General features: G+C 39.3%; 1 protein-coding gene across 1 annotated transcript; it reads left to right on the top strand.

The window, feature by feature from the left end:
- The first annotated feature begins 9,758 nt into the window (after positions 1 to 9,758).
- LOC145786466 (protein CASP-like) lies at positions 9,759 to 12,713 on the top strand. Its single transcript, XM_082598129.1, has one exon. It carries the CDS (start codon positions 9,796 to 9,798, stop codon positions 11,755 to 11,757), a length of 1,962 nt encoding a protein of 653 aa, XP_082454255.1. The 5' UTR covers positions 9,759 to 9,795; the 3' UTR covers positions 11,758 to 12,713.
- The last annotated feature ends 11,274 nt before the right edge of the window (positions 12,714 to 23,987 follow it).

The following is a 23,987-nucleotide window of genomic DNA, read 5'->3' on the forward strand; positions in this document are numbered from 1 at the left end:
CGTATACGCCGCAAATTCTACGCCGTATACTTGCGGCGTAGACTTTTTGTTTACGCTAACGGCCACATTTTTTTGGATAGTTGTTGTTTGAGGCCACGTCGTAAATTTTTTGCGGTTTTTTAGCGCGTAGCGTCAACGCATACTTTTTAATGTCTTAGCTGTTGTTTGGATTATTTTTTTATCAAACTTTCCAAATTTTGAATAAGTTGAAAGAATGTTTTCAATCATGGGCAGACATATTGAAACCAAAACGCAGCAAAATGTCAGACAAACACTTCCAGATGCTTGTGTTACTTTGTGGAAATTCATAATAAAACTTGATTGTTTCGAGTGGTTTATACCATGTGATTGTTTGGCACCTAGCAAACAAAATGAGTTTACGCTAGTGTATGCGATGACGCCGCCAACTTTTTTTACATGTTGCGTTGACGCATACGGCATATGGTTTTTCGAATGTTTGTGTTTACGCTGACGGCGTCAATATTTTTTGTATGCGCGTACACGTACATCACTGCTAAATATACATAATTATGTCAATAAATAATTAAGACTGCGCAAACAGATATAAGCTATGATGATTTCATCAACAAAGCAAAATCAAGTAGCTTTGGTTCAACTCAAAAATTGTCAAGATTTAAGCCACTGAATAGTTTTCTCAGTGCAAAGATAAAATTTGCACAATAAATCATTTTTCCGACAGTGTTTTGAACATTGTTGTTCAGTGGGAAGCTAAATTTTTATCTGGCAACTTTTCTGGTTATTGCAAATCAAGATTGCCAGTTGATTGATTGATTGAATCTTGGCAGTGGCTATTTGACCGGCTCCGGTCTTTGAATCTGAAACACTATTTGACCGGTCATGACGTCATTACATAAGTACTTTTTTCTTTTTCTCTTTCAAAGCAAAAGACGTGAAGCGCCGATATAAAGTTCTAAATTCAACACGCTCTCTTCAACTAAGTCCGCGGCGCATACGTTGCGTCTCGGGTTGCCATTCTAGAGGGGATGAGTTCGATACGGTACTATCCGGAAGCATTGACTTGTTTTTCATTTTTTTTTATTTAAACTTTGAACTGAAGCGCATTTTTGTGATCAATTTTTAATTTGAGTAGCCTACAGCCCATTTTTTTATGTCTTCAAATGTGAGAAATAAAGTTAGAGTTTTTTTAATTTGCTGGAATTTGAGAATTTCTCTTGGTAATTTTCCGATCGTGATAAATGGTCCAATTTTCCAATCGTCCATTTTTTTTAAAAGAAAATTACATTTTTGCTCTCAAGTTAGTTATAGCCTATACAATACTTCTTTAAAAAATATAACTAACTTGAGAGCAAAAATGTAGGGTCGTTCAGCAAACACGGTCACTTATGACGATCGGAAAATTACCCAGAGAAATTCTCAAATTCCAGCAAATTAAAAAAACTCTAACTTTATTACTCACATTTGAAAAGACATAAAAAAATGGGCTGTAGGCTACTCAAATTAAAAATTGATCACAAAAATGCGCTTCAGTTCAAAGTTTAAATAAAAAAAAATGAAAAACAAGTCAATGCTTCCGGATAGTACCGTATCGAACTCATCCCCTTTAGAATGGCAACCCGAGACGCAACGTATGCGCCGCGGACTTAGTTGAAGAGAGCGTGTTGAATTTAGAACTTTATATCGGCGCTTCACGTCTTTTGCTTTGAAAGAGAAAAAGAAAAAAGTACTTATGTAATGACGTCATGACCGGTCAAATAGTGTTTCAGATTCAAAGACCGGAGCCGGTCAAATAGCCACTGCCTTGAATCTTTATCCTCGGACTGGGAAAGCTTCTTGCAGAGCTTAATCCTGGTAGTTTCGCATACTTGTAGAGACTTTGAATCACTGACGCATGCCCGGTCACCGAGATTGACAGAGTGAAGTTTCCGATTGTTGAAGTCTTGTTGCCGGGGAATTATTCCATCCATTAGACGCCGCTGAATGGAGAGCGGTGCTTAACGTGCAGTGCTTAACGTGCGTTGCTCAAGTGCACACCCCGAGAGTTGAACCAGCGCCGCTATTGATCTTGAAGTTTCTTCGTTCCAGAAGTGACGCACTAACCAATTGAGCTATCGGGGCATATTGCCTGCCAAGTGCCTGACCCTGAAATCCGAAAATGTAACAAAAAAAAGAATATAACCAGCAATTTTTGAAAAAGTACCAGACAAACATTTTTGATGGCATTGTTGCTCAAAATTGGGGAAAATTTCTGGCTAAACTTGCCAAATTGGTCACTTTCTGATTATAACTTTGTTTTTGGTCTGAAAAAAGTGTTTGAACTTCGATCTTTTGAACTAAACGTAGAGTTATCAGTGTTTTTGAAACAATGTTTGAAATTCTGAATGCAGCATTTTTTAACTTCGCACACGAAAAAAAATTGCAAGTTTGTTGTTGATGGGCACCGGTAGGCACTTTAAGGTAAGCAGCTGACTCGAAGACTAATATAGCCTTTCGCTGCTTCCTGTCTGTTGTTGAATATATTTGTACCGGCTTATATTTGTAGCGTATACTATTTCGCAGCAGACAAAATAAAGGGTTTCTCTCTCTCTCTCTCTTTAACAATAAAACATACTGACATTCAAAAGCAATCAAGAAGAAAGCAAGAACCAACCAAATAATGTTACCAGATGAACAATTTTATCCACAATTTTGAAAATTTAAAAGTTGTTAAGGACAAAAATTTAAAAATAAAAAAATTTTATGGCTTCAAAAACGGAACTAAAGCAGATAAAAAAAATTTTGAGATAGTACCTTCCGCGAGCTTTGCACACGATACTTACTATACACCACGTCCGCGACAGAGATCATCATACTGAAATCAACGGAAAAAAACGCTTCAAAGTCATGTGAAGATTCCTTTCAGAGATCACAATAAAAATTGGCGGTATAAAACCGCTTCAAAAACAAACGTAGCACTTTTTAAATATCAGGCTTGGTTTGACAGAGCTGAAAAGTCGGGAGAAAATTTGTTGTTAGAAGATGTTGCGTTTGTGAAATTTTTGGGGCAGCCATAGAGAACCTCGTCCTTTGGCGTCTGGCAACACGTATAAAAATTGGCTATGTTTATTTGTTCGAGATTGAGAACATTGCAGCAGTGTTGTCAGATTGGGCGATTTATCTGCAATTGGGCTACTTTTAGTTGGGCTTGGCGCCAAAAAATGTTGGTTTGCGACTTGCGCTTTTTTGGGCTACTTTTAGTCTCTGATTTGGCGCGAGACGGCGCCTAAATTTGGCAGAATTTTAAGTTGTTTGATAGTGAATTTTGAGTTGGCAGTACTGAATAATTGGTAGAATCCGACCAGCCTTTGAAAATGTGGGTAAAGTTTCGGTTTATTACGGAAAAAATGACGTTATTTTTTTGATTCGGCATGAGGATTGATTTTACTGCTGACCATTAGCAGCTTTGACTGTTGTTACAGCAATGCTGTATTCATTTTCATCCGGGAGAATGGAAGGACTGACTGGCGAGTGGCGAAAGCGAAATTGCACTTGTATCGAATATCGGAAATTATAGGGTAGTTATGATCTTGGTTTAGTACGGTACCGTACCATAATTTTTGAAGCTTTTATTGGTGTCTAAGCTATAAATTAAAGTGGGAAAAATTGAATGTCAGTGGAGAAACTTACTGAATGTAAACTGGTCTTCCTTGTATGATTGAAAAACAATGATAGATTCTTGTATTTTTTGTACCAAGGTGTACGAGTTTAGAAATGCTGCCGGGGAGTATAAATTTAGAGAAGTTGCTCAATTGGCACTAACAATGTAGCCTATACCAATCAGCAATGCATTACGGTAGTTGAGCGAGCCTTTTCGAGAGTTTCTGCAATCAAAACCAAACTGCGAAATCGTATCGGACTTCAACTTTTGTCAGCGATTGTGAGGATCAGAACTTTGCTGCAACAATTGGAAAAATGCTGTTTGATCCCCGGTCATCAATGCGGAAGCATGACAGCTCTATATATGAAAATGAAGCTTCAGCAGTTGATGATAGAATTTTGTTGGGTGTTGGTTCTTGGTAGTTCATCTGAGTTGACGGGCTTATGCTATGCATTAGCATCTACTATGGAACCATTTGTATCTTGAATTTGAAAATAGGAATTTGTATGAAGTTTGTATAGCATTGGCTCGTCTAAGTTTTTTTCTATTGAACATTGCTTGATTCAATATTGAACATTGTACTTATTGTATGTTGTATTAATGTATGTATACATATATATTTTGTATCTACACAATCAGCATGATGGACAAAGATGTTGCTTTGCCCATGACTTTTGGGGGCGTGCCCAAAAACCCCCCTAGAAAGCCTGCGCCTTCGTTGCTCAACCGTCGACGTCGCGACGGCAAATTGGGCTACTTTTAAGTTGCTTTGGCGCATTTTTGGGCTCTTTTTTTAAAAAAAATCTGGCAACACTGCATTGCAGTATTTTCAACAGTCAGTGGTGCCACGGCTTGTGTTTTAGCATTTAGCACAAGATCTTGTGTTTTTACTTTTGATCTTGTATTCTTGTGCTTTCCGATCGATTTTTGGCTAAATCTTGTTTTTTTTTATCGAAGTCAAATTAATCATTGCTACCATGGTTTGAGTTTGGTAGAGAATTAAGGACTGGAACTAAACGGTTTGGTAACTAAGTTTCTGGTACACCCTACTTAGGCATATTGACCAATTTTACTCATTGAGTTATCAAGATTGGCTAAAAACTTGATCTGAAGAGACTAGCCTACGATATGTGCTTGTCGTCAGACTCAGAGTTTAAGTTGCTCGATACTAGACAACAAGAGCAGCGAAAAGAGTACGGTACATCCGCTCAGATAGCTCAGTTGGTTAGCGTGTGACTTCGTGAACGAAGAAGCTTCAAGATCAAGCCACGTTTGTTCGACTCTCGGGGTGTGCGCTTGAGCAACGCATGCTAAGGACTGCTCTCCATTCAGCGGCATCTAATGGATGGAATAATTCCCCGGCAACAAGACTTCAACAATCGGAAACTTCACTCTGTCAATCTCGGTGACCGGGCATGCGTCAGTCATTCAAAGCCTCTACAAGTATGCGAAACTGCCAGGATTAAGCTCTCCAAGAGGCTTTTCCAGTCTGAAGATAAAGATTCAATCAATCAATCAGCATCAAATATTAACAATCATTCACCAAGTCCCAAAACGAAAAAGTGGTATAAACCGGTCCCACGAATTACCCATAAGCACCATAAACACCATAAGTCGCGTCGAATTACCCATAAGTCACGTCGAATTACCCATAAGTCGCGTTGAATTACCCATAAGCCCCATAAGTCGTGTCAAATTATCCATAAGCCCCATAAGTCACGACAAATTACCCATAAGCCCCATAAGTCACGTCAAATTACCCATGCTCCATAAGTCGCGTTGAATTACCCATAAGCAACGTGGAATTACGGTACTTATACCATCCGTTCTCGGATTTGTAATCTGTATAAGACGCCGTAGCAGATGGAGTGTCACGTAATATTGTGAGGTGTATTGCGACCGTGCCATATTTTAAACTGATTGTCCTGCTTTGGTATCATGCACGTTATAACGTCCGCGTTTTGTCGCTTCTTCCTTTTTCTATACCCCTGCAATGTTAGTCATAGCCTAAGTTGTTTTTTTGTTGTGATGGTTAGGAATAAAAACAAACAAAAAGAACATTTTCCATATAAACTAAATTTAGCAAAGGTTTGGCGAACGCTTGCGTGGCGTAGTGGTTTGGACAAGAGGTATTCATGCACATGACATGGGTTCGATTCCCATCGTTACCATTATTCTTTTTCTTCTTTATTATTCCTTTGTCAAGTTCAAAGCAAGAATTAACTCTCTGGCAGAGTGCTGGAAGGGTTGCAATGCTGCAGTCACCTGGTTTGTAGGGAAAATTGTCCGTTGTTAAAGTGTTTTACCTGCCAAAACACTCCATCTGCTGCAGCGACCTGCAGATTACATGTACGTGGACAGGAAGGCAAAGAAGCCAATCTTCGTGTCGTGTCCACCTTCAGACATGCCTTCAAGTGTCCTGCCAAATACACTGGCTCTTGAGCGGTGTCAAACTAGCGACCTTTCGAACCCCAAGCCAGTGCTCTCACCACTCGGCTATGCAGCCGACTACTAGGCTACTGTACTAGATGGCTATACCGGTAGGTGCAGGCTTATGGATAACTCGACGTTGCTTATGGGTAATTCGACGTTACTTATGAATAATTGGACGCGACTTATTGGGCTTATGCGTAATTCGACGCGACTTATGGGGCTTATGAGTAATTCGTCGCAACTTATGGGTAATTCGATGCAACTTATGGGTAATTTGACGCTACTTATAGTGCTTATGGGTAATTCGACGCGACTTATGGGGCTTATGGGTACTTATAGTGCTTATGGGTAATTCGTGAGACTCGTATAAACAGCCTTTTAATCGTCAATGGTTGAATGATCCTGATTTTAAAAGTTCGATACAAGAAAACAAAGCCGATCGATATGTAGCCTTTTGTGAAATTTGCCATGTTAAATTAAAGACCACGAATCGAAAGAGAACAGTGATTAGTAAGCATGTATCTTCTCTAAACTGTTTATTTCAGAGTCATGTTATTCTTCAAATTGGCACAAAATGGGTCGCAAAGGTTCAATTTTGCAATCTTGTGCTTTTGTATCCAAATCTTGTGCTTTTTTTCTTAAATCTTGTACTTTTTCCGAATTTGCTGTGGCAGCATTGATTTTCAAATTTGGCTTCAAATTCTGCGTCTAGTTTTTTAGATTTTCAAGCTGAATTAGGGCTCGCAAAAGTCAGTAAAGTCAAAATGTTTTAAGGACTTCGTCTGTCCATGAATCAAAGAATAAAGTTGTTTTCAGCACCTAAGAGAGTGTTTCTAAGAAGTTTACCGTATAGGTCAAAATTGACAACAAAGTAAAAATTTTCAATAAAGGCAAAATTTGTCAATTTATGGCTTTGACAAATTTTTGTGTTTTTTGAGAGTAATTTTTGTCAAAATCCTCATAGAAGCATTGTAAATCAAGAACTGCGACACAATTAAACTATGGTATATTAACCTATAAAAGCAGAAAATATATCACTATGCCCATCCACTTGGACCAGCCGTAACTTTTATCGCAAATTGTTCATTGTTTATTCATTGTTACGTATTAAAATAATTCTTATAAAACACTTCCTTTTTAAAAACGTGGTCTTTTCGAAGATCAACCGTTTAGATTTTAGGAATAGCCTACTGACATTCTGTAATAGGTTACAAAAATGCCTAAGCAAGCTAAATTGTCTACAGATTTAGACCTTTGTGGAGATTTTGCTGATGAATTTAATTTACCATGCGGAGAAAATTGAGGCAAAGTGCTGTTTCCATAAGGACATAATAACACAGGCTACCTAAATCTATCGCCAAATTGCGCTGTTTATAATCCATAAAACACCTTGACATGACTTTTCGACAGTATATTAATAATTAGCCAGGGATATCTAAAGATATAGATTTAGATATCCCTGAATATTACGTTTGGATCCAAAATCAACAAAATATTATGTTTGGGTAATTGGTATCAATTCAAGGAAGAACTGTGGCCTCTACAAATAAGCAATTTTGTTACGTCAAAATAAAGTCAAAATTTTATAAAATTAAAGTCAAAAAAAATTTTTTTAGGTCAAAATAAAAATGGCCCTAGAGACTTATTATAGCAAAATGAATTTTAATGTCACTGATTAGGTACCACAAATGGGAAAATGTCACATGGGGATATATATATCTTCATGGCCATTATTCCAGTGTAACTACTGCACTGATGAGACCGGGAGGTCGAAACGGTGTGCACTGTCTGCAGTTTTGATGATTATGTATGTGCCACCATTTGGACTATTGTGATGAATACAAATTATACCCTACTACTGCTAAGGATCCCACGAATTACCCATAAGCACCATAGGCCCATAAGCCATGTCTAAGTAAGTACCCATTAGCCATGTCAAATTACCCATAAGCCATGTCGAATTACCCATAAGCCACATCGAATTACTCATAAGTACGTCGAATTATCCATGAGTCTGGCTGAATTACCCAAAAGTCTTGTCGAAATACTCGTGATGTCAAATTATCCATAAGTCACATCAAAGTACTCATAAGTCTCATCGAATTTGGACGGAACTATAAATGCTTCCAAATTACCCATAAGTCATGTTGATTTACCCATAAGTCACGTTGAATCACCCATAAGTTTGTCAAATTATCCATAAGTCACGTCAAATTACTCATAAGTCGCATCAAATTAATCACAAGTCTGTCCGAATTACTCGGTTTGGCTCATGGGTAGGCCTACTTATGGTAAATGCCACTTATGGGTAGTTCTTCCCGACTTCGGGTAATTCAACATCACTATAATCAACATAATTTTACGGACTTATAGGTAATTTGACGTCACTTTTGGGTGCTTATATGTAATTTGACGAGGCTTATGAGTAATTTGACCCTACTTATGGGTAATTCGGACAGACTTATGAGTAATTCAACGTGACTTATGGGTAATTTGGCATGACTTATGGGTAATGCGACATGGCTTATGAGTAATTCGGCTGGACTTAAGAGTAATTCAACGGGCTTATAGATAAATTATGAGACCGACTAGGACTGGTTAAAGACGTTTTTTTAGTTGTCGTTCTTTTTTGTTTTTTCATATTTTAAACGTTTTCCAATCATTTCATTCATCTTTTCAAGTAGCAACTGTTTTCATTTATTGTAAAAAAAAAAAGCTTCAAAGGGAAGTGTTGAATTATAGCTGGTAAATAACTTATTAATATTATAAATTTTATGCAGTTACAATGTTTAATGCACTTTCAATTAACTTGTTATAATTGGTGAATCTACACAGTCTAGTCATTAATTCATTTTATTTTTCATCATTAACACATCCGAGATGAAAAAGATACTACCGGTACTAACTACAATAGTTGACATAGGCCTACCAGCACGTCAATGAATGGGAAAAGGTGACAAAACCTTGAAAGGCTTAAAACATGCCTGATTAGTAAATCATGTGGTGGGCTATTGCTATATTATATGTCTGTAGATAGCACGGCCACAAAACCCAAAAAACTAACAGCAAAAAATAAAGCAAAAACAAAAAGAAGCGCACTTGTAATAAATGACAGCCTAATGAAAAGTGTTGTGGATTGCATTTGCCACGTCCAATATTGATGTGGATGAGCAGTCATCATAATAATGATAGGATGGAGAAAGAAAACTGAACATAAAAGAAACCCATCCTAAGACAAAAGCCCGTTTCGGTGTGGCCCAGGAGAGCAAAGTGTTGAGCTCTTTCTATGGTTAGACTGCACATCACACAGTAGCCTACGACGATTGAGGTTCGAGATCCAGTTTAAGTTATTGTTTCTTGTCCTGGTGGGTGATGGAATGGATAAGCTGGTAGATAAGGTGATGATGTCCTGATGGTGATGATGAAGCTCTCATCCCCTCTTGTGATGGTGTCATGTTGGTTATGGACTGGAGTGTTGCATGTGCTGTTAATATCTACAAACATAAAAGTACAGCACAAGCAGTCGACATTATTGTTAGGTAGGCCTACTCTTTTGTATTTAAGTTATTTCGGATTTAAACTGAAGTCTGCACAAGAATGCAAAACATCCTTTCTACGTGATCTTTCTATTGCGTATCCGTTTTGCTTAAATGTTGTTTTAGTTTGTGGACAAAAAGTGACTTTATTTCTCATGCAGGTATATTCTACAGATGTACATGTTGTAGGTCGTTCATAGTTTAATAACAATGACTGTCAATATACCTTCAATGCTGCAGTTCTGGAAGAGCTTCGACTTGCCTCAGCTACAACGAGACCTTGACCAAACCGCAACTGACCTTGCAAGCAGGCAGGATGGCAGTGACGCCTCTCGCCGCAAGCTTGTTGAACAAATGAAAAACTTTAAGAAGTCATCAACTGATGACGTCAGGAAGAGCGTAGCACCTTTGCTTAAAAGTTTTCAAACAGAAATTGATTCCTTGACGAAGCGAAGCAAATCATGCGAATCCGACTTCTTGAATTTGTACAAGAAAGTGACTGAGCTTCCTGACCCGGTTCCTGCTCTGGATGTGGCGGAGGGATACCACAAGAAGAACCAGCGATTCAACGACCTGGAGACCGAAAACCAGAAGCTTCGAGAAACTCTGGTCGAGTACAACAAGGAGTTTGCCGAAGTCAAGAACCAGGAGGTGACCATAAAGTCGCTTAAAGAGAAAGTGAAAGAACTTGAACGTGATTCTTCCGAGAGAGCTCAGAAGGTGATCGAAGAGAAACATGAAGAACTGAACAAAGACTTTGCTGAACGTGAGAAAAAATTGCATGAAGCCCAATTTCTTGCTGCGACAAAACTCAGTGAAGCAGAACAAAAAGTTGCAATGTTGCAGTCCGCCCTTGACTCGTCACAATCGGAGCTTTTCAACCTAAAGTCGAAGTATGACGAGGAGACAGCTGCCAAACAATCCGAGCTCGAGATGATACTGTCCGACCTGGATCGAACCAATCAGGTAAATGAAGCCAACATGAAGGAAATCGAGGTTTTGAGAGGGGAAACTGCCGCCAAGGAATCCATCATCCAGCGAACCGACTTCGACAATGCTAGTCGTTCCGTCACTGATCTCTCTGTCGCGACCTTGGAGGTCGAACTCGCGGCGAAAGAGAAAGAGATTTCACAGTTTGTTGAAGACGTCCAACACTTGCAGCTGTCCATGGCTAAACTGAGGGAAACATCGGCTTCAACTATCGCCAGGTTGGAACAAGACATCACAGACAAACAACATGCTGTGGCAGTACTGGAGCACCAGCTCTCTCAACAAGGAGACTACGTGGAAGTAAGAAGAGAATTGGAAATTTTGAAATCGACAGAGTTTTCCAACACATCTGGAGAGCCGAAACCATTGGAAGCTCTTTTGTTAGAAAAGAATCGTTCGTTGCAAGCCAGCAACACGACACTCCGTGCCTCCAACGCGCAACTTACAGACTTTGCTCAGTCTCTTGAGAGCAAGCTTGCTCTGACGGAAGAGACGAAATCCGAACAGCAGATGTTGATCAAGAAACTTGAAGCTGACTTGATGGTGATCCAGTCCCCGGCCTCTGTTGTCCGCTCGGCCGCGGATGGCTCTCCCGCGCCGTCTAGCAGCATGTCAGGAGAGCTGGTTGCTGACGCCATAAAAGACACAACTGGATCGGAAAACAGCAACAACTCCCTTCTCCTCGTCGTTTCAAGCCAGCGCGAGCGATTCCGCGCCCGGAACAATGAACTGGAAGCGGAGAACTACGGTCACCAGCAGTCGATCCAACGTCTACAGAACGAACTGGACTCTTTGCGAGCAGATAACGTGAAGCTATACGAGAAAATTAAATACTTGCAGAGCTACCCGACAACTACAAAGGTGGCAATGGAGGATGGAACAGCGAGCCGGTACTCGTCGCAATACGAAGATAGCCTGGACCCGTTCACGTCGTTCAATAAGAAAGAAAAGCAGAGGAAGTATCTTAACTTGAGTCCTCCAGAGAAGGTGACGCTAGGAATCAGTCGGATGATACTATCCAGTAAGTTGGCGCGGACCATCTTCTTTTTCTACATGCTCTTCATGCATTTCCTTCTCTATGTTGTCCTTTATAAATACGCTTACTCAGATGATTGCAAACGTCACATTGCTGAGATGTGCTTCGAAAAGTTCGGGCCTCAGATGGTGCCGGGGAAACCATAGTTCCTCTAGATCTATTCCTGTTGTGGACGATTTTACAAACTGGACTTCCTTGGTTCTTTTATCGTTATCCATGGCTATTTTTGAGGAATTCCTCTTAACCCTCGACCAATCGCCCCATCACTTGCTTTCTACATGGGTCAATACTCCACGTTTACTGTTGCGAGTAATTTTTTCCTGATATTCATTATCTTTGTTTAAGCTACTTGGCTGAAGCTTGGGCTGATGGTCCTTTGAGTCCTGGTCAGACCGCAACCGCACGAGGCGCTTATTCTTCGGGATGGTTTTTGGGGTTTCCACGCTTGATTATAATTTGAACCAACATAGGGAACAATATAAATATTGGAAACCTAGAAACGCTTTCGATGGACTTGTGGTCCAATCGCTGGTTGCGTCCTGGCCAGATCGATGTTGAATATCAACACGAACTGATCACGATCATCAGTCCAAGGATGAAGCGTCACTCTAAAGTTCTCTGAAGGAATGAGGAAGTTGTGACACGGGTTCGACTCTCGAGGTGTGCGCTTGAGAAACGAACTTCGGAGACAGCTTTCTTTAGTCAGTTTCTGTGACCAACCCTGCGTCAATGGTTTAAAGCCTCTTCAGTCTACATCTGCAAGCATGCGAAACTGCCAGGATTAACCTATCAGAGGCTTTCTCAGTCGAAAGATAAAGATCGCCACAATCAATCAACTTGTATTGGCATCTATTTGTGACGCACTTGATATCGCTTTATCTTAGACTTTATTTTACACTAAGACTTGTGCTCAAATATTTGAAAACACCCCGCTTGATGGGGCATCCCCTTTCTCGCCAGTCTCCACTTCGTTTATGACTCTGTGACGTATATAACTGTAAATTATTATTGTACTTGAATATATTTTGCTTTGGTGACATCATATGCTAGTATGTTTAAATATTTGGAGATGAAAATAGAGTTTTAGTGGATGTTTGTGGTAGATCATGGCTGCCGTTTCGTGCTTGATTTGTATCCGACAGGGTAGTGCAATGGGACCTTGAAGGTATCGTGGCTCCGTTCTCTGAAAGTAACCCTAAGCTTAGAGATGGAATGAAGAGTTTCGTGCAAAGTCGGTAACATCAAGACTGCATCTTCTTACACACTACGCAGGTTGAAAATAAAAACAACTGCAAGCGCTCTAGCTTTTGCAAAGTGGACTATGCAGTCTATGCTGAATGACCAAGTTGACCCAGTGAATGCCTTTTGCTATCTAGGAGATAGATTGAATGCCAGTGGTGATTGTGAAGCGGCAGTGACTGCAAAAGTAAGGTTTGGTTGGGTGAAATTCTGAGAGTGTCGAAACTTGTTGTGGTAGAAGATTTCCGTTGAAAATGAGAGGAAGAATTTATAGCCTACTAGTTGTGTGAGATCTACAATGCTGTACGGAAGTGAGACATGGTGCTTACGGGAAAACGAATTGGCGATGTTAAGAAGAACTAAGAGAGCAATGGTAAGAGCCAGGCCCGGATTTAAGGGGGGCAGAGGGTGCAGGGGCCCCCCAACGTGGAAAAAATGTGATTTTGTGTTAATTTTTTCTTTTAGCCTTTAAAGTTTCTACAAAATGCAGTGCAGGATTAATGCTACTGTAGAAGTAGTTTTTCGCGTCTAAGGCGCGAATAATTTTTTTGCACGGGGCCCCCCGATGTAAAAGTGCTCCGGGCCCCCATCAGCTAAATCCGGCCCTGGTAAGAGCAATGTGTGGTGTGAAGCTGATGGACAAAAGAAATACCGAATGAACTTGCTTGGGTTGAATGAGAATGTTGATAAGTTGGCGAAAGCGAATGGAGTGAGGTGGTATGGGCATGTTTTGAGAAGGGATGAAAATGGTGTTTTGAGAAGAGTGCGGGAGCTGTGAGTGGAGGGTCGTAGAAAACAAGGAAGACCCAAGAAAACGTGGAAAAGGCAAGTTAAAGAGGAAAGCAGCAAGGTGAGAACGCGTTGACAGATCGATGTGGGGTGATTGCGGTGCTTGGAGGTGAATCTGACGACCACTCTCGGTAACGGGGACATCACCGAATTAAAATTGGACTACAAACTTACTATGTTCCAGCTTGATAATTAAGTTCACGACGCCCTCATTGTTTCACGGGATGCAAAATGTTGGATGTTAATGCTCTTCGATATATAACGCGAGCGTCAACATAGGATTTTACTGTTTTCGTTTTCCAGTAGGCTATTACAAAACCAGATTAAACAAAGACAACAAATGTTCCGTTTGCATCAGTGGGGAACGGTGATCTTTTCTTGGGTGTTCACTTTGTTCAGCAGCCTTTACGCACACTACGTTTACAGTTAACTTGATAGATGGTCATATGACTATCAAAATAAACTGACGTGATATGATATAAAAAATTACTGTGCAAACAAACATGTAGGCTTATTCCTAAAACTTTTTAAAAAGTTTGAACACCCAAAGGATGGTCACCGTACGCCACTGGTTTGCATAGGATAGCCCTACCTGCTATTACCAGTTCTTAAATATATAAATAGCAAAAAAATAGTTCGGAACGAAATTACTTCCAAAAAATTAAATATGATTGGAAAGCGCCCCCCCCCCCCCATGGAAAGTGGTTGACACCCCTAAGAGTGCGTGCTCCCCTGTTGAGAACAACTGCTCTAATGGAAAGTAGCCAGATAGCAATATATTCCAATGTCGAAATCATGGTAGGCTACAATGGTGAAAGTTTTATTCTTCGGTTGTTAAACATTATTGTGCGGATCATAGGCGTAGCCAGGGGGGGCGAAAGGGGCCATGGCCCCCCAAATTTTTAAAGTTTGGATTCTGAAGTTGAACCCTTTGTTGAAAATATAATATAACTTGTATAAATTTATATCGTTCTCCAAGACATCTGGCTATTAACACCCCCCAGGACTTGTTTTAGACACACAGAAAGACACCAATAAATTTTGCAAATCGTAAATCGCGCAAAGTTTACGCGATTTACGCTTCTTTTAACTAATCTGTGGAAGCAATTTCAGAATCGCTTTAGTCTGTTGGTTTTTTTTTGTAGTTTTTGTGTAGCTGAGTTTTGTGTTCTCTAATTTTACCCGCAGTTTTTGCGCGTTCGTGTGCAACAGCTACCTTTTATAGCTGTTTATCTGTCTATAAATTTCATACAAATATTACCCTGAAAATGCTTCCAGAAAGCGCTATAATCCATTATTTGAGTGTAATTTTGCAAAAATTTTCCGGGGGAGCATGCCCCGGACCCCCCTAGAATTCGCGTGCCTTCGGCACGCTATAACCCCCCATCAGCTTTCTTGCTTCCCTTGCTTAACCCACCAGGATACGCCACTGCACATCAGGTGGCGATGTCTTAAATTAAACACTTTGTCGTTCTCTTCAATTCATCAAATATTTGCCCCCCCCCCCCCCCCAATTTTTTTTTTGGCTACGCCACTGGTGCGGATGATTAATATTTGCTTTGGGCCTGGACCTATTGAAATTTTCTCAAGCAGTTTATGTGCGCTCAAACTGTTATCAAATTGTGCGCACATAATATCCTATAGCCTATTAAATTATTGAGTGTGCTATATAGTAGGCTAAATTGTTTTCATGCTACTTGTTGGTGCAGTTTCTGATTTTATAAAATATTCCAGACATCAAGAATAATTAATCAGTTCAGAAGACGTTACGTTTCTCAAAATCTGGATGTCTAAAAAAAGAGAAAAATCGCAGCCCAGGCTTTCTTCCTTCCCGAGGATTATGTTTTAAATATAGACTTAAATGCAGTGATGTACGCGCATACAAAAATATTGACGCCGTCAGCGTTAACGCAAACGTTCGAAAAACCATACGCCTTATGCGTCAACGGACCTTGTAAAAAAAGTTGTCAGCGTCAGCGCATACACTAGCGTAAACTAATTTTGTTTGCTAGGTGCCAAACATTCACACGGTATAAACCAATCGAAACAAACAAGTTTTATTTTGAATTTCCACGAAGAAACACAAGCATCTGAAAGTGTTCATCTGACATTTTGCTGTGTTTTGGTTCCAATATGTCTTTGCCCATTGAAAACATTCTTTCAACTGCAGCGCTGGAAGGTATTGGCGTGTTGTAGCGAAAAAAAGACATTAAAAAATATGCGTTGACGCTATGCGCTAAAAAACCGCAAAAACTTTATGGCGTAGCCTCAAGTGACAACTATCCAAAAAAATGTGGCCGCAAGCGTTAGCGTAAACAAAAAGTCTACGCCGCAGGCATGCGGCGTAGAATTTGCGGCGTATACGGACCTACATCTCTGCTTAACCGTACCTGTTACTGGCGTAGACCCTATGGTCTCGCCCTCTGCTAATTCAACAATTTCACATAGAAGCAGTGACGCTAAAAGCCTGAGATTTCTTGACTTTTACTTTTTTTTTCTTGCCTCAACTTTTAATCCCGATTATGTTGGTATCGGATAATTGTGAAGTTCACAATAAACTTTTTTTCACAGCCAGTTATAAAATGCAGGAAATTTGCTGATATTCAATTGCTTGATTGACAGTTTACTATTAGCGTGCGGTTTCATTTTGTGTTTGTCGGCGGCGCTAAAATTCCATTCTTTACCCAGGCAGCAAAATCCGTCATTTTTACATTGATTCAATGTCGATTTTGCTGTCTGAGTAGATAGTCGCAATATGAGTCATTCTTTGCTGGCATGCAATAATTAGGAAGATAATTTATTATTTACGCAAATTGCTTTGTAGTGCAAAAAGTTCATGGAATACTGTTTGCACAAAAACGGAAAAAAAAATTTATGAAATTCTGTGTTCAACGCAAGAAGACTTTCAAAATAAAATGTGAACTGAAAATTTTGACCAAGAAATGGCAAAAATAGGTCAAAAACCGAGTCTTTATCACCTTTTCTACCTAAAATACACAATCACGAATATATTTTGTGAAATAAATTGATTGCAGTGATAGACAAGGCTTTTGACCAACCGCATACTTTTTCAAGTTGTTATTTGATATAAGCCGCCGGAATAATTAGCAATAAGAGAGACGTAGACCTGATGGTCTCGGCCAGTAGCCTAACTCTTGCCGCCAAAAGGAAGCAGTGACAGATACGGTTAAATGTAATTATGACATTATTCTCGTGTTTGATCAGCATTTTGTTTTATTTTAAAAACGCAGATGATTGAAATGGTTGTAGCAGGTTGTAGTGTTACGACTGTGCCACAATTTAATCATTGCCAGTCCTGCATTTTGTCGCTTCTACTTTTTTTTATACCTCTTCTGTGTTTGGCATATACTGTTTTTCATTGTGGTGGTCAGAAATAAACTGAACTGAGGTTTTTCCGTGGTGTAACAATAATAAAAGTTTAAGAAAGTGAAATTGAAGGGTTGATGTAACTAAAGTTTTGTTGTATTGCACAAACAACATTTTGGATTAAGAAATCTAGCACTGAAGAAATTTAACAGCTTAAAAAATATTTGGAAAACAAATGTTGATTTGTTGTGAATACAATACATACCTATATGCGCCATGCTGCTACTTATGAATACGTGTTAATATGTTTTTTAATTCATTGAAGTAGTGTGCCTGTGTGTAGCCTATGAATGTGTAGTTAGATTTACTGGTATGGGGTGGTGGCTGACTAAATGACTGCTTATCAGTGACGATCGGTGAGGGAAAGCAAGGAAAGCAGTGCTTACCTGAGCGAAAACTATGCAAAATATAATGACTGAATTCTAGGTTTAACTTCTTATTATTTTTATCACGTCTATTTTAACTTGAAAATTACTGTGTTCGTGACTAGAATTACTCGTAACGCTTGTGAGTAGCCTAAGTCCTCACCAAACCGCATGTCTTGCCTATAAATGCCAATTAACGCAAACGCTCCTGTCAGAAACAACCACTGAGGCTCCAGAGAAAGCAACTTTCCAAGTTTCTTTCCCCATCTTCAAAAACGTCAAAAAACCCTTCGTTTTATCCAATCCTCACTCATTTTGCAAAACGTCACCAGCTGCTTATAGCCAATCAGATGTGTTATGGTTAGAGTTGCTTTCCCAGTGACGTCAATGCGTACAATGGCTAGACTACTTGTCATACGCACAGAATGGTCTCTCGTCACGGTACACAGCACAGCATCATAAAGGCGAAAAGATTGTTGCTGTTTTTTTATGTCTCCTCGCCATGTAGGCTACTTTAGCCTACTAGCTTTTATAGTCATGCCTTTGCCCTTTACAGCGTTGATATAACGTTACTTCGCCAATGAACGTGCAGGTGCGAATGCAATATTTAGTTCGTTAAGCTTCTATACGCAGGAGGCAAACTTATCCAGCTTTTTGTACAAATTGCTTGCGCTTGTAATGTTTAGGCCTAAGTGTTAGTTTTTGTAGTGTAGGCCTAACTGAATATCTGAGAATGAACATTAATGACGAATTAAATATTTAGACAACTATTATTCCATGTCTAACACTGGATTTTGGTCCTGCAACGTTAAAATTAAGATTGTTCATGACTTCTAAACATTAAATGGATGTATGATCACGACATAGGCAGGGGCCGAGTGGTTAGCGCGTTGGGCTCGCAGTCGAGAGCCTGCATGTTCGACTCCAGCCACCCACACTTGCTGTTGTTTCTCTGGGCAAGAAACTTAACGATAATTGCCTCTACCTAGTGATCGATTTTGAGTTATGGGTAGTACCAAATTTAAGTCACAAGTAAAGTAGACAACCGGAAAACAGACATTGCCGTCGGCTGCAGCGTAGGTCAGGTGTATGTCGGAAGGCGTACACCGATGCATAGCGCTCAAGTCCGCTTTCCCGCAATGCAGGATAAAAATAAACAAACAAACAAAACAAATAGGCGAAACACAATTTGACAGATTTTTATTTTTGATTTGTTTTGGAAATGCTCTCAGAGCGCACCAAATTGGAAATGTTTTTCAAAAATTTCTGGGGGAGGGCCCCAGACCCTCCGCTGGAAGTGTTGCCTGCGGCAACACGCCTTCGGGCTTCGCCCGACGGTTACGCCCTTCGTGCCTACTACCTTGCTACAGCATATTTCCAAGTTGCTTTCCCAACGGTTTAAGCCACCGAACGTCACTGCTGCTTATGATCTATCGTTACCATCCTGATTGCGCTATAATCTAATCATTAGTTGTAAAATGCATTGTTTTGACAATTACTTTGACTCTGCTTGTTTGTTAATATATGACGTTGTTGAAACAAAATAAATTAACGACTTGTTACATTGGCGCTTTGTGTTGCTTTGGTCCCTTTTCTATTATTAAAAATGTTGGAATTTGCATCAAAGCTGAATTTTAATTAAACAAAGACAGGTTATGACAAGACTAAGATTGGAGCGACAAACTTTTGAAGAAGGTTGTTTTCAGGAACTTTGTTGACTGGTCTCGATATAATCTAAATATTGTGCAATTTCATTGCTTTCAAATGATAGTTTTTACCTGCGTTAGAAAAGGGAGATTATGCCATCTGTATATTTTGTAGTAACAAGATACGGTACGTAAGCAAACATACGGTACCGGCTGGTCAAAATAATGATAAATACAGTCAACCCCGCTTAATCGGCCCACGTTTAATAGGACCACCCGCTTATTCAGACCATTTTGCACTGGTCCCGAATCCAAATCCATTTTTCTGTACAATTTTCCCCGCTTAAACGGACCACCACCCCGCTTAAACAGACCACCCTCCACCCTAACATAGGCCTTTATGGTTAACGTTTTTTACTTTTTGTACATTTTTCTGCGAGGTGACGCGTCAAGAGTTGTCGATGGGTAACGTGCTACGTTCTCGCTAAGCCATTTTAAAGTGAAGTAGGCTACAGATAAACAAACGCTTGTTGTCAGTTGTCACGTCATAAGGTCAATTGTCATCTAATCAGAATTGCAGTAATTGTGATGCAGCACCGAATACTGTACAGAAGAATGAATGACTGCTTTTAGTGCTTGAATAAAAATGGCAGCAATAACTCGCGTAGATCGAACACTTAAAGAAAAAATAGAGATTCTTATCAAAATCAAAAACCAGCCTTCGGGAACGTCAGAGAGGAACTTAGCCGAGATTGTTGGCCTAGCAAAGTCAACATTAAGAAGGCTACGTGTACAGGAGAGGGAATTGCAAGATCTATGGGCAATGCATGAGAATAATGGTAGTGCAGCTACAGCTTCGCGTAAACGCCAACGAAGTGCGAAATCAGCAGACGTCGACAAAGCATTGGCAGAATGGTTTGACGCGGTATCGGCAAAAGGATAGGTAATTACTGGTCCGATACTGTTGTCAAAAGCATCTGAGTTTGCAGTCAAACTGGGTGATACGAAGTTCAAAGCTTCTGAAGGCTTCCTTTATCGTTGGAAGAAGCGTCGTAGCATAGTCTACAAAAGGGCTTGTGGTGAAAAAGCAAGCGCAGATGTCAAAAGTGCCAAAAAGTGGATTGAGACAGAGCTACCAAAGCTGCTGGAAGAGTATGAGGCAGATAACATCTATAATGCAGACGAAACAGGCCTTTATTACCGCACAACACCAGATGGTTCGCTATGTCATGCAAAAGACCAGCTCGCAGGTTTTAAAAAAGCTATGGACAGAGTCACAGTTCTATGTTGTGCCAACATGTCAGGAACAGACAAGCAAAAACTCCTAGTGATAGGAAAGAGTAAAAAACCCCGGTGTTTTAAGGGTATAGATTAGGGTGATTCAAACGCCCCTTAAAATTTCAAAAACTGCCTGGGACTGCCACAAATTTTTTTATGGTGGAGGCTAGACCTGAAATGTATTTTGCCATCAAAATTTTCAAGATTGATTAACTTTTCACACTTGCCCTTTTCGTTTTATCGTTTTCCAAAAATTGTGAAAAACAGTGAAAATACTGTCAATGTTTAAAGTAAATATAAAATATTTCATATAAAATGAATTTTATTTCAACCAAAGACTTGTTTTGCACTTTTATTTCTCAGGAAAAATTTGCTTTACTAGAAACAATTATGTCCATGAATATACGTGCTCTAAATTTTTCAAAAATTTGAATGAAAACCATAAATTTTTCATTTTTTTGTGATTTAAAAAAATAAAATTTAACCATAAATATTATGTTTAATGGAACATAATATTTTCAACTATCAACACTATGCATTTTTGAACATGAGGTGAGGAGAGGATTAGGTCTAGTACCTACACACAGTATATACAGACATAGTTCAGCCAAATCATACAGTGGTTTTAAATGCACAGTGCACGACACAATAAATGGTAGTTTATGAAGTTTCCATTGTATTCATGCATTTAATGTCCATGTTCTTCCTGATATTTGTTACCAATTGTCGATTTTCTTCAACTACTTGAAGAGTATTTTGGAAATTTTCTTCTTCCCAACAGGATGAAATAATATCTGTTGCCAACTTCACCCCTCGTTCAGCGGCGTCATTAACAACCATGATATTGTTAGCTCGTTTCTAACAACCTTGGAATGATCTATGTTCCGGCCGTTTGTCAGGATCCTCGGATAGAAAGGAAGTGTCTTGTACACGCAGAGCTTGGAAGAAAATCCATGAACCTTCACCAATAAGACAGGATACATCCGATACTGAGCTTGTGAGGGTATCTATCGAGGGGAACAGGGGCTTCCCATATCCCAGACCATGAGGTCTTACATTTTGTTGGTCATTCTTGACCAGAGATAACTTCTTGGCTACAGTGACCTTTTCTTCCACTGTTATTTCTTGACTAAATAGAATGATTGGTGCAAATTCTGTTGTTAAGCTTCATAAGTGGCGTTTCAATGCATTCATCGCGGGCGTTGCTGCCTTCGAATCAACTGAATCATACATCTGAATGTCTTTGAATAATTTCAAATCGTTTATTGGAGCATCCATGGCACTTGGACACTTAAACCAATACTTTGCATATGGACAAGCACTCCAAAATTTACAAATCGTTGTAACTTGATCATTCTTTTACTGTTAATTATTTTTTTGTTCAATTTGAGCACCTGGTCTTTTAATAGAACCATCTTAATTGCATATATCAGTTTTGCCATCCACCTAGCCTTGTGAATGGCACCTGGTCGTCGAAAGGTAAAGTTAACACTGTTTTCTCTTTCACTCAGATACAATTTGGTCAGTTGGATTAATTTATTGTAATCGTCACGAAGTAAATATATACTTCTTATCCAATGTTTCAAGATCGATGACTGTTGTTTCTTTTAATGTGTTAGCAGCATCATGAATGCAGATATAGTCATCATTATTCATGTTGAATATTGGCACGGATTTGGATTCAATGAAATGCCACGAATCTCAAAATTTCGTAAATAGGTTAACTTCTGGTTAAATAGGTCAAATTATTCAAATATTGGACACAAAGTAAACTATTCAGTAACAATCAGTGACTGTGAGACAGATAAAACTGTATTGTATTTTACCTGCCTAAACATTCTGACTTTTTGAAGCAATCTACCTTTACTGCAATTACATTCCACACTAACCCATATAGTAAATGATATTATGAGATTAAAATATTATACAGCTGAGTAAAATGATATTAAAACCTGTTTGTCACGTAATAGAATTTGAGCAAAAGTGAGCATCAGGTCATTTTCAAATGTATTTTACCAAAAATTTACACAGGTTGAACATTTTCAATCGAGTGTGTGTATTTGATAACACTTTTCTGGATAACATAAAGCAAAATCCAGGCTTTTATCTTCACCAAGATTTTATTTCTGAGGCTAAAAGCAAGGGGCGTTGAACGTTTTTTGCTTAAAAATATGAAAAAAGTGAAAATAAGGGCAATTTCAAACGCATTTTACAAAAATATGAATAAGTCAAATATGTGCAATTTATTGTTTATATTTAAAATATTTTTTCTAGACAACATAAAGCCAAATCCAGACTTGTCTTCAACAAAATTGTATTTATGAACTTGTAAACTAGGCGAGATAATTGTTTTTTTGCATTATGGAGCTCTTACTTCAATCGAAAAGAGCAAATGTGAAAATTTAATACTACTCAATAATTTTGATACCAATATTCATTTTAGAGTTAACCTCCATTGTAAAAAAATTTGTGGCTATATTTAAAAGGGTCGGGGCGTTTGAATCACCCTAGTATAGATACAGAGAAGCTTTCTGTGTCATACTGTGCAAATAAAAATGCGTGGACGACAGGTGAGTTGTTCACGAATTGGCTGAAGGAGTGGAATGTCTGTTTGGCACTATTTTACTTTTGGTAAATAACTGTACTGCCCATCCTCATGTGGAGCTGGCAAACATTAGGTTGCAGTTCTTGCCCCCTAACACAACCTCATTAATCCAGCCGATGGATCAGGGGGTAATAAAAAACCTCAAGACGCTCTATCGTAAAGAACTCATCTTCATGATCATTCGTTACATTGACGAAAATCTTTTGAATCCGAATTCAACAGCCATGGACAACAGCTCAAAAATCTCGATTTTGGACGCCATTAGTCTGCTGGCAAAAAGCTGGAAGGATGTACATCAAACAACAGTCTAAAACTGTTTCCGGCATGCAGGATTTCAAGCGGTACACACAGAAGCAAATGAAGAGGTAGAGAACATCAATTTTGATGCATTATTGAGTGACATAATTGGTGGAGATGAATACAATTGTATTGACGACGATATACAGTGCTGGGAGGAAGTGTGTGACCAAGATTTAACGGAGAATATCATGGCAAGGCATCGCGAAATTGATGATGAAGAAGAAGGCAACGACCAAGAAGACGAAAATGATGAGGCCGAACCTTTGCCTAAGGTTACCCATCGTGAAGCCAAGCATTGCGTTGCAATACTCCAAAACTATTTTGTCGAACAAGGAGCCGAGCAAGACCTCCACAAGCATTTGGATGTTTGTGTACAGACAGTCCGAAAAATTGCTGATAAAGCCAAAGACAGACGACCCTTGATGCATTTTTCCAGTGACTACTGTACAGTACTGTATTTTGTTTTGATTGTTGATGGTGTTTTGGTTGTGTTTATAGCCGCAATTGTAAAATGCTTAAACTATTTTCAAAAACGATGAAAAAAATAACAAAATTCGTTCTCCCCGTTTAATGGGACCACCCGCTTAATCGGACCAATTTGGCTTGGTCCCGATGTGGTCCGATTAAGCGGGATTGACTGTATAACTAAGTTAGCCCATAGTCTCAGTTCAGTTGTTTCTATTTCTGACCATTACAGCAAATATAACTGAACAAAACAATACACGTCAACGTCAACACAGCAAAGGTCTAAAAAAGGTAGAATTGAC

Source organism: Aplidium turbinatum, chromosome 17 (genome assembly GCF_918807975.1).
Source record: "Aplidium turbinatum chromosome 17, kaAplTurb1.1, whole genome shotgun sequence".
Lineage (NCBI taxonomy): Eukaryota > Metazoa > Chordata > Ascidiacea > Aplousobranchia > Polyclinidae > Aplidium > Aplidium turbinatum.

Coding starts and splice junctions, on each gene's coding strand:
- LOC145786466 (XM_082598129.1), top strand. CDS start 9,796: ATGACTGTCAATATACCTTCAATGCTGCAGTTCTGGAAGAGCTTCGAC.